Genomic DNA, 12,237 nt, shown 5'->3' with positions numbered 1-12,237 from the left:
TATACAGCAGTGTTAAGAAGGGGTCTGCGTCCGGTTTCTCAGGCCAGGTGTCCCATTTGGTTTGTGCTATTTTGCGGATCTTTTGATACCATAGATATTGGCCAGTATGAATGTCTTCTTCTGCCTGCAACTCCGCAAACACCCGGAAGGTTCCTTTGGCGTAGAGGTCACCCCAAGTATACACCCCTTTTTCTCCAAAGCCCGATATTATTCAGATTGGCATCAGTTTTACTTAGCCCCGAGATTATTGGCACTGGGGATTATGGTTGCTTTAAGTGCATGATCATGTTGGTCCTATACCATATTTTCCTGCCCAGAGTCGCCAGAAAGGGTGGCTTGTAAAGCAGGTTTTGGGGGACCCAAAATTAGTTCTTTCAGTTGTATCGGGGAGATCATGGCCTGTAGCAAAGGAGTCTCTGAAGTGGTCTTGTCTGCTAGCCACTTGGATACAAAGCCCAGCTGAGCGGCAAGGTAATATTTCTCTAGGTTCGGTAGTTGGATGCCTCCTTGTTTGTATGGTAAGAAATGTGGATAGAGCCACCCGGTGTCTGCCTTTTCCCCATAAGAATTCCCAAATTAATGTATCGAGTAGTCGGAAGAAGGGTTTTGTGATGTAAAAATGCACATTTTGGAACCCATATAGGAATCTAGGGAGGACAATCATTTTAACTATGGAGGCCCTGCCCATCATAGATGGTGGTAGTTTTTCCCAGAATCCCATAGATTTACGCAGTGCAGGTAGTGCCGCCTTTGTGTTATGTTCATGCATTAATTCCGGGGTATCCATTATCTGAATCCTGAGGTATCGGAATGAGGTGGTCTGCCATTTTATGCCCACTGAAGGGAGTTCTTCCACGTTCTCATCTTTCAGGCCTGCTAGGGGGAACAAGTAGGATTTGGCTTTGCTGAATTTTATGCCAGAAACCTTAGCATAATTGTCGAGGACTTCCAGCATTGTTGGCACATTAAGATGAGGGTTACGGACATATATTAGTACATCGTCAGCATATAGTGAGATGATGTGATCCACTCCACCTAGCCGTATACCTGCATCAAAAAATGTCTGCCTAAAGTAGATAGCGATGGGCTCCAAACCTAATATATAGAGCATGGGTGCAAATGTGCCATGCCTCTGACACATTTCCCAAATTTCAGCCGATCCTCGGCTTGTTGTAGAGAATTTTGACCCATCTAATGAACCCCTGGCCGACTCCAAATCCCTCCAACACCGCCACTTGCCACTCCCAATATATAGAATCAAATGCCTTGATGGCGTCTAGGGATAATAGTGCATACCGTTCCTCTCTTGTGTCAGTCTGGGCTATTATGTGCTGAATCCTGCGCAAATTCAAGGATGTGTTACGACCAGGCACAAAACCATTTTGGTCTGTGTGCACTATGTCTCCTATTACTCTGGACAGCCTCTTCGCTAGGATTGTTAATATTTTTACTTCATAGTTAAGCATGGCGAGCGGGCGGTAAGAGTTGCACTTATCTGCAGGTTTATTGGGCATGAGCATTGGGACCTCTAGGGGGTCTCTCATGCTATCAGGTAGGATCCCTCTTTCATAAGTCTCCAAGAAGACTTCATCTAATAGAGGCGTCAGAGGATTCATATGCCTTGTAAAATTCTGGGGGCAGCCCGTCGCTACCCCGAGCCTTACATGTAGCCAGGGATCGTATTGCTTCTGTTATGTCCTCAGGTGTGATGTCCATGTCTAAGGTTTCAGACTGTTCAGGAGATAATTTGGGCAGACCCATCTCTTCTAATGTGTCTACTATTTGTTCTTGGGGGACCATCTGCATGGGAGTATAATTGCGCATAGAAGCACTAAAAGGCGTCATGGGTTCTGTGCACCTCACCACTCTCATCTAGCAATGTAGTGGCTATGTGCCTGGGGTGTTCTTTTTTGCAAAGCCAGGCCAGTAACCGGCCAGGTTTATCAGCTTCTGCGTGTGTTCTGTTCGTTCTGGTGACAAAGTCGAATTTAGCCAGTCTACTCCACGCCTCAGAGCAATTCTCTCTAAGAGTTCCGAGTTCTTCCTCCCTCTTCGGGGTGTCTATGGGGGCGGCCTCTAGTCTCGCAATTTCCTGCTCCTTCTGGTCTAATTCGCTGCGTAGTAGTCTCCTGATGCCTCCGGCTTTTTGCTATGACTTCTCCCCGTGTTACTACCTTTAGGGCGTCCCATAGTGTACTTACATGTTCAACGCTTCGGTGTTGTCTGTTACAAAATTATCTATGGAATCCTGCAGCCCCTCTTTGAATGCCGGATCTTTCACGGCCTCCAAAGGCATTCTCCACATGGGAATGGGAGGCCTGGGGCCGGTATGGTTCCATTCTATCAGGAGTGGAGAATGGTCTGAGATAGTTCTTCCCAGATATTGCGCACCCTCTATCTGAGGCAAGTGCTCCCTACTTATAAAGAAATAATCTAGTCTTGTGTGGGGGTCATGTGGGGACGAGGTATGAGTAACCTCTTTCCCCAGGGTGTAGTTCCCGCCATGCTTCTGCCAGGTCTATCCCATCAACCATGGTGTTCAGGGACGTGGTGGCCGCTGAAGGGCCTTTAGTTGGAGGCCAGGACCTATCTAGTTCTGGGTTGTGGACGCAATTGAAATCCCCTCCCATACAAAAAAGCCATTCCGGTATTGTAGCATTTTGTTGAGCTGGGATGATGTTATTGGGGAAGTAGGAGTTCACCATGCATATTTCCATTTGTTCAAAGGTCCCCCATATTATCACATATCTGCTTTCTGGGTCTTTTTCCATCTTAATCGGGTGGAATGGTGCTTGGGGATTGATCCAGGTGTAAACCCCTCTCGCGTATCTGGAGTAGGAGGAGTTTTGCCTCCGATTCAGCAGTGCAGTGTCTCTCCTGTAGCAGAGCTATTTCCACTCTCTTCCTATGCAGGTAGGATTTAATTCTATTTCTGCTGAGGTAAGTGCCCAGGCCCCGCACATTCCATGTCATCATCCTTATTCGCGTAGCCATAGTGGTTTTGCCGGAAATTCGAGGTACACCCGCCCCACACCAGGGTTGTCCGAGATCATAGTTAAGTCCCCGCAAACTCCCCTTAGTTGCAAGTTCAAAGCCCTCAGGTCCGCTGTTTCCGCCCGCCCACCCCTCATTTTGCTATTTGGAGACTTACCAACTTTTTTAACTTCCATTCCGAGGAATGAAATAACCAAAAAGAACAACAAAGAACTGCACTCAACGCTTGGGGGCTCCCGAGCCTTTTGGGCCTCTCCAGGCCTTTCGGTACGGGTGGTGTGTTGGCATTCTGCCTGCACTGTTCCAGGTGGGGTGGGTTGTCGAGGATCCTGTGTTTGGCCCTGCACGCCCCTGCCCAATTGCGACGTCCACTTGTTGCGGCGTTAAGTAGAGTTGTATATACAATACTGTTTTTGCATGGTATGGCGGTCATCTTCTTGTGTAGTTCCAGTCGTCCCTTTATCGTTTGTTTCCTTTTATTGCTTCTTCAGCATCTTCCGCAAGGTTATTGTGTTCAAGCCACATGTTTGCTGCAGCTGGAGTATCTAGGAAGATTGCCTTTCCTTTGTAGAGTACTTTAGGTCTTACTGGGTACAGTAGCATGTACTCGAGGTTAAGTTTCCGTAGTCTAGCCCGTATTGGTATGAAGGAGTTCCTTGCACGTTGCACCACGGGATTGTTGTCTGGGTATATGACTATTGCAAAATGATTCCTTTTAATCACTCCACCTTCCCTTGAAAACCGTAGTATAATCTCTCTATCACGGAAGTTTAAAATTTTCGCTATTATTGGGCGTGGATGCGACCCAGGTGGTGGTAGTTTCTGAAGGGATCTATGGGCTCGCTCTACGGAGAACCCTTGGGTGAGTTTACCTGCTCCGATTTCTTGAAGCAGCATCGTTTCTATGAACTCGGTGGGGTTCGGGCCTTCCATGTCTTCCGGGATCCCGAGTATTCAAATATTATTTTGGCGGGCGCGACCTTCCGCATCTTCGGAGCGGGATTCAAGTCTAGCCACTATTGATTCCAGTTCTTGAACTTTAGATTTCAGCTCATGCGTGGCCTCGCCGGTTTCTTGTAGGGAAGCTTCCGTTTTGGCCACTCTTTACGTCAAATTGCGGCGTCCTGCCTCATTAGTTGTATGTCTGATTTTATTTCACCTATCTTGTCTTCTACAGATGTTTGTAGCACTGCAATAGCCTGCAGGATCTGAGCGTCTCGGGGGTCAACTGCCAGGGCTGGTGGCTCCACCGTGGCAGTGACCTCCTGCAGTGGTTGCTGCTTTGGTCTGACTGTAGTGAAAGAGTCCTATGTCACAGCTTTTGATCTGTTTTTGGGAGGTGCCATTTTCCCACTCGGGGGTTCCAGTTTTATGCAGTAGGTCACGTGCTTTAGCCTTGTGATAAATTTGGGAGTTCAGTGGTTTGCTGTAGGTAGCCCTTGTTTGGGCGTTATGCGGTTGTAGGTTAGGTTCCTGCGCCAGTCTGGATACCTTTCCACCAGGCTTTATGTTCTGCCTTGGGCCTCAAGCCTTCGGATGTGTGTTCAACACTCCGATTTAGGCAGGTGGGGCAAAGGCTCCACTTCTAGACGTGCCCGTGCCGGTCCATCTTCACCTGGTGATTCTCAACCACCTCCACTTTGATGGTCCCCCCTGACCAAAGTGCTCCCACTTGCCGTGGGGTATAGGTGTGGTCTGTAATGTCCAGCACTAAGGGGCGGTATTCAGTAAAGTAAGGAGCGGTCGCTTACTGTGTTTTAAACTACTGATGGTTTCGGGGGGGTGGGGAGGCAGGAAGGTGCGCGGCAGTGGGCCGGAATGGGCTGTTCTGGCCTTAACTGCCAGTTTCGGTGACCCGTGTGGCGTACTATGGTCACCGCTGGGCCTTGTTTGTGGCTTTACGCCCTGTGCCTCCCACTCGTCGTTGGTGTACTGAGGTGTTACAGCTTCACCTTCCACCCGCAGCCGCTCAGGGCACGCTGTGTGTGTGAATCAACTCCCACTGCTTCCCGGTTGTTTCCCCTGTTCCAGTTCACCTCCTGCACCTCCGCCAACAGATGCTTTGAGGGGGTGTCATTAGCGATCTTCCATCCGCGATTGCGGTTTAGCATTCGGGTCCAGTTCCAGGCAGTGCCGTTCTCCGGTCTTCTCCTGATGTTCCGCGGAGGTTGGCAGCAGGTGGCCCGTTCCGTCCCAGCTCACCCGCACTGTCCGAAGCTCTCTGCGTCCTCCAGTGCATGTCTGCAATCAGAGATCCTCCTTCCCCGTAAGGCACTCCGTGTCAGCTTTAGTGTATTAGGGCTCGGGGCAAGCCTCGGGTCCCATCTCCCGACAGCGATGCCCAGCGTAGTGAATTTGCCCGGGAGTGCCTCCTATAGTGGCGTTAGCCTCGATCAGTGGTCCAACCCAGCAGACCGTCTGGCACTCGGTGCGAGCTCACTGTCGTAACACACTGCTCGTTACTGCGGTGGAAGCCGCCATCTTGGGTGCCTCAGGGGAGCTTTTTCAAATGCTCCGTTTTCTGTGTTGCCAGTGCCGATTTCTTCTGACAACTCAGTCGAGTTCAGCAAAAAGGTTCTTCTGTGCCCAAACGTATTTTTTACCGCTGCATTTTTAGTATAATAACCGTAATATCGATTGCTGTAGGATCATGGGCAGGAGCACATCAGGATGTTGACCTCACTCCATGCGCGCTGGCCACGCCCCCTCCCCTCCCCTACATGCATGTATAGAATTGAGGTGGCAGGCGATTTCTTTCATGGCTTGCTAGTAGCTTGTAACTTGAACTGTTGCACCCTGCTTTAAGAGACATCCAGTTCATGTATTTACAATAAAGTTACAAAAGAAAGTAATTTAGATCTTGTTAGTTTCTGGTCAGTCACCTTCGTGACACCATTCATGTGCAGTATTCTTTTTACTGCTTAGAAGGGTTCTCTTACCACAAAGAAGAGATCTCTTACTACAAAATACGCAGGGAAACGCCTTGTGCTGCTTACTCAAAACCTGGTACAATAATCAAACATATAAACAAGAGACTGCCTCGTTGGAACACATGGTCCTAAATTACCACAAAGAAGCTTTAGAATGTGTTATGACAGTTTTTCTAAAGTCCAACTAAAGCCTTCATAAAAACATACATCTGAGGCAGTACACAAGCTCCACTCTTAGTATAAGGCTGTACCACCCGAGAATGTGGTAGCATGGACAGAGCAGCCAGGATCATTTTAGGAGGGAGAGAGTGCGGTAGCTGAGTACAAAGAAATTGTAGCATACATATGGTCCAAAGAAATACTATTGTGAAAATAAAGGGTTTATTTAAATACATGTAGACCAAGATAAGGAAAGTGCCATAACATCATATAAACACAATCATAAAAACCAACTCAATACCCATTGTATGCAAACCAAAGTATAACGTTATTTAGAGGAGCGAGAAGCAAGTCAAGGGGAGTCACACCTAAGGTTATACATTCAGGAAAGTGTACATTATTCTTGGGGAATAAGACCAGGTTAGATATACTTTTAGAATACAATCAGTATTTCAAGGGTAGTTGACCCAGTCAGTCTGTTATGAAATCACATAATCACCTAACCCGGTTACAAGTATAATCCTTGCAACATTACTTTTTGGAACTCAGTTCAGAGCAAGTAAACCAACTCAATTTCTGGAAGGGCCTGAAGCTACTCAATGATAAGTATGAACACTCAATTTTAGAATGCACCAAGAAAATCAGGGAAAGCAAAACAAGGTAATTGGCCTATTGGTACATAACTATCCACTACCTAATTGCTAGTTATACCCAGTATAATTTTAAGAAGGGCATAATACAGTTTCTAAGATAAGTATGAACTTTATGAAACTATTTTAGAATAGCACCAAAGCAATTCAGGGATGCACAACCCAGGGTTACAAGTTTAGAAGAGCAGCAGTTATTCAAGGTGAGTAAGGCATATATACTTTTAGGGGAGCTACCAGCAACTCAAAGAAAAGTTTTAACTAAAGGACTGTTTTAGATCTGTACAAAGCAGACCATTGAAAGGAAAACCCAATGATACACTTTAAGAATGACATTGGTTATTGGTAAGCGTTTACACTCAATTAAGCAATGATAAAACAGTATCAACACTTATTACGTTTTAGAAGGTGGGAAAACACTATAAAGCAACTTTACTATTTTTAGAGGGGCAGGATGCAACTCAAAGGTAAGCCTAAACTTAATGACACATTATAACTAATTCTTTCACAGAGAAACAGTTACCACACTAACTTCTTTAGCAAGTAAGTACTGTTATACTTTCAAGGCAGAATCCTTTCTTATCCAGTCCTTCCCTTGTCTATTGCAGGAGTTCTCTCAGTTGCACAAGAGGGACCCTTGTGGTCTAGGTGCCAGCTGTAGGCAGGTGGAGACAGGGTTCAGCTGCAGGGAAGTCAAAGTTACATAGAAGATCTTCTTAAACAGATAAATATTTACTTTCAGCGTTAGTTTTTAGGGACTTCACACAAGCCTCCTTATATGTGTTCCAGTATTAGGCCTGGGCAAGTGGTATGGGCAAACGCCTAACCACACAAATCGTCCACTCAGCCTCACAGGATGCACACCAGACTTGTGGTAAGTATTACCAAAGCCCACACAGTACCTTAGGAGAAAAGAAGAGCTTCTGAGTGGATGCCTTCAGGATGCAGTAGCACTGGACCCGGTCCCTGGTTTCTTGGTTTGGAGATGAAGGAACTGGACACTGGTTGGGAACTTGCTGCAGCAGTCATCAGAGGAGGCTTCCAGCAAAGGTTTCTTCAGGGATTCTCACAGCTCTGTGGATTTGGCGCCTTTTTATAGGAGCCAGATGTAGAACGAATATTGCCGGTCAGATTCTCTTCACTCTCTTGGTCCTGCACTCTGGTGAGGGGACTTCAGGTATTTGAATTGTGTTGCCAGAGATCCAGCAGGAGTCCATCAAGTTTCAGAGGGATTCGGACTTCGGAAGACCATGCACTGCACTCAGGCTCGAGGTCCCAGGACATTGCCAGTTTGCAGCCCAGCAAGGTCGCAGTACATCGTGGGATGGCTCAAAATGCAGGCCTTCTTGAGACTAGTTGATCCCACTAGCCTCTGGGTAGAAGTCACCACATTCAGGACCACCAGGCCGACTGTAAGGAAGGGTTGCATCAGGCTACGGTTACACAGCAGGCTCTCCAGTCGCTGGAAATCACCACAGACTTATTTTCTTCATCTTCCTCTTCAGATTCAGCTCCAGTGATCGACTGGTCAGTAGCTTCCAGGTCCGGAGTACTTATCAGGAACCACAGAACCTCTGCAAACTCTCCCTGCATTTTACAGAAAGAGCAGTCTGGCTGCCCAATCAGGATAGCCAGCCCCCCCCCCCATTGGGACTTGGTTCCTTCCAGGCAAGGTGAATGACAAAGGGCTGCAGAGTTTTGGACTCCTCCCTCGTTTCCTGCCTTCTCAGATACTCTGGAGCCTGGGTGTGAAATACAAAGGATTCCTGCCAACTACAAAACTTCCACTGAGGTCATTCCCACCTAGAATCGCAGGGGAAGACCTCAGCAGTAACAAGCAAAAATGGCGAAATAAGAAGGAGCCCACCATCCTAGCAGAATGGTGGCCCTAACAGCCTACGAGTAATAGGACGAAAAAGTCACTAAGGTAAAACCACTGGCACCAGCGATTCAAGTAAACCTGCAATTGTAACAACCATTTTACCAGGTAAGTAAGAAAGGGGATACTTTGTATCCCCCCCCAACACTCCACATAAGGAGGGGTGTGCTGGCTCACTTAAATCAAAGTGAAGAGGATGTGAATCCTACTTTACTTCTTGGGAAGTGTAGTTCACCCATGAAATAAGACAATTAAAAGGAAGCCACTGCATTTAAAATGCAGTGTGCTGCCATAGCATATTACAGTCAGTCCAAAGTTACAGGAAACTATAACTCCAATCATACACTATGGAGGGACATAAAAAGGTCACCCATAAAAAAAAAAAGAAAAAAAAAAAAAAGAGTAAAAGACTAGGTGACAGGGGAAAGATTCCCACTCGCCTAGGGACAAGTTAATTAATTACCAAGTCCAAGCAAAAAGGTCTAGGGTTGACACAGGTCAAGAAGATTTATCATGAAGATGAAAATCTTACTTAACAGAATGTCTTTGGTACTGCTTTTTCAAAATGGATACTGCTAACGCACGTATTCTTTGACTTACACTAAACACACATCAACCTGCAAATACACACAGGGCAGATGAGCAGATCAAACATCCGTTTCGCTGCATATCACACACCCACCATTCACAACCTCGCCAACCATCCAGTCACAGCATAGCCTCCCACTATAATAACAATGCTCACAATAATCAAGCCCCTCCCCCTCTCTGCTAACAGGACATGGCACCAAGACGCTGCCAAAATAGCAGAAGCTGTGCTATACAATGCCCAGCTACATTACAACCTGAACTACAGATTTCATTGACATCTGCCCATAAATCACTAAAATGGCAGCTCCCAGTTCAGTCTCCTGTGAAATCAAAGTCCCTGCTCCACATAGTTGCCCTATTGTATATGTCATTCCTATGTACTTGAGCAGAATGTCATCAAAGTTTATATCGGATTGCATCTATGAAACAGCATACCATAACAAACAATAATATATTAAAAGCTAAGTGAATACCGCCCAAAGTGTAATGTGCACAAACCTTCCTGGCTCAGCCCTTACCCCTCCAGTAAAGGAGCAACTCTTATCCGTACTTTATTAAAATAATTAGCTAAAGCCAAATTGATCGACAGATTGGTTTCCACAAATAGAAACATGGCCGGTTGGTGATGTCTCAGCCCTGATTACGTAAGTATATTCACAAGAAACATTTTCCTGAGGTCAGTATACAGGGGGGCCAGGATAGAATAAGGTGTATGAGCAACTACTTCCCCGCATAAACTACTATTAAGATCATCAGAGGAATGCTTCATCCACTTACACGTGATAGCTTTCACAGGCAGATTGTTAAATCTTGCTCATGTAAGAATGAATCTGTTTTGGCAGAAAGAAACTTGTAAAAGATAGGCTGCGCTGCGGAACGCCCCTATGGGGGAAAACCGAGCTTAAGCACTCACCTGAGGTTTCATAAGCATATCATCATCTCTAATTCTCCAGGGAGTTCAGAGCCTTCAGTTTTAACACTTTTAGAAATGCGCCTCATTTTTTCAGGAGTCTCAAAGAGAGGAGCCAATTCCAAATTATTTAATAGCAGTTAAATAAACCAGAGCCAGCCCACTTCATAAGACCCATCTAGAGATGATATTCCTCATCAGCTCTCTGGTGAGGGTACATTGTTGGCCTTCCCATATGGCCTTCCAAACTAACAAAGGTCTCAAACAGATCATGTCCATGAAATATGTAGTAGCTGTTTCTACATGTATCAAATCGATGGAGGCGGGAACCAGTAGTAGACCAGGCAAGAAAAATTCTCACTTTGTGCAGGCAGTTCCGACGAGGCTTCTCTTACACCCAGATTTCATACCCATAGCTGCCTGTAGCAATTGCTTTGCCCTTGTAAATTGTGAGCATATGTTCCATTGAGCTAAGATTGAGAGTTCTGGCAAATCTGAAGATGCCACCCACTATCTGTCACATTTTCTTTGGCTAGATGATCATCCCATTTCAAAATCTAAAACCCAAATAATCAAAGGAAGAGTAACCTGAAAGAATGTGGCCATCCAGTACGATCTGAGGGGTCTTAACCATAGTTTGGGGAACCAGCTATCATTTTAAGGCCTCCTTAATACTTCAAAGCATAAGATAGAGCTCCACCATCTCATGGTACTAATATGTAGCCGATTATACTTTGAAACTGTCCATTGTCAAAGGTAAAATTACCATCTGTGCCAGAGCTAAGACACCCATTGACTGCTCTGTAAACTGTTTCCATAAGTAGCTCCCATAGAAGTAAAGAATCTTCAGAAGTAGTCGGATCTACCAACATTGACTGAAAGACTGACAAGGCAGCTTCTTCCTCCACACTTAAGAGCAACTCTTCTGCCTAGACAGGTATTAACATTGGTTATATGTGAAAAGACCCCATTTTAAAGGTCTCGATAGAAAAAAAGACTGATTTACAATGCCCAATTTTATAATGATCGGAAAACCAGCATTGTAAAGGCCTTTTTCTCTTGAGACCTTTAAAATGCATTTTTTTTTTTTCATATTCAGGGGTTTTCACCTTCCGACCTGCATACCCCCACCCTCAACCGTGGGATTTCCCTTAATTGGGCATTTTGCCAACCAAACCCCCACCCCCAACCCCCCCCCATCTCTCAGCCCCCTCACCCCACCCCCAAACCAAAACACATACATACACACACGCATCCACCCACATGCTTACCCCTACCCCTTCTTGTCCTGCGCTTCCGGGTCCCAACGTGTCCATCAGCCCCTGTGCGCACTCGTGTGCGGCAGGGGTGTGACAGTCCCATTTAAAAAGAACGCTCCCCGTGCGGTCCCTGAGCAGTCTTACTAAATCTGTAGTTCTGTGAAAAGATCTTTAGAAAAAGATCTTTTCACCTAGGTTAAAATCACCCCCAACAATAATGAGGAAACTCATAGCTTTCCAGTGACTACCCTACATTAGAATCTCCTTAAGGGTATTTAACAAGTGCACCAAGCTACCTCTGGCTAAATGATTATACAATTTAATCAACCCGATCCTACCGGCCCACCCCCACCCTTCAGCAGCTGGAACTGGAAATTCCAATTTGACTGATTGGAACGTTTAGCGTGTCTTGGCAAGTTCACCGAGATGAAAATTGACAGCCCTCCAGAGGGACGGCCCCTAGAGAAGAATGTCATCACTGGCAGTAATTTCTAATGCTAGGCTCCAGAAAAGAATAAAAAAGTAAAAAACTATAAATTGGTTGGGAGGGAGGCAGAATAACAGATGGCGAGAACTCACGGCACAAATAACATGTTTTATCCTAATTCCTAGCTTCCCGTTGTACATCTCACTTACCTGGTTAACCGGGACCTCATTTGATGACATGAATACAGGTTTCATATTCACATCAACAGTACTGTATTCTGGAAGCGCATCTCTCAAATACATCAGATCCTCATCTAATCTCTTCTCCAGCTTTAACACCTCAATGGACTGGATGCGAGGACTGTACAAATCATACCGGATCTCTACACCTGGAAAAAGTAACAAATGAAAAATATCACTTGCAAGTTCCACAACAGTGAAC

The 12,237-nt window shown here is 45.8% G+C and overlaps 1 protein-coding gene across 1 annotated transcript in view; it reads right to left on the bottom strand.

The window, feature by feature from the left end:
* MRPL19 (mitochondrial ribosomal protein L19) overlaps positions 1–12,237 on the bottom strand; it is a 170,601-nt gene that overhangs the window by 35,896 nt on the left and 122,468 nt on the right. Inside the window, exon 5 of the mRNA XM_069605848.1 lies at positions 12,006–12,184. Coding sequence (XP_069461949.1) covers positions 12,006–12,184 — 179 coding nt within the window. The remainder of the gene's footprint in view (positions 1–12,005; positions 12,185–12,237) is intronic.

The sequence above is a fragment of the Ambystoma mexicanum genome, chromosome 4p (genome assembly GCF_040938575.1).
Source record: "Ambystoma mexicanum isolate Mex_15411 chromosome 4p, UKY_AmexF1_1, whole genome shotgun sequence".
NCBI classification, from domain to species: Eukaryota; Metazoa; Chordata; class Amphibia; order Caudata; family Ambystomatidae; genus Ambystoma; species Ambystoma mexicanum.
This window is presented reverse-complemented; position numbering and strand designations above follow the sequence as displayed.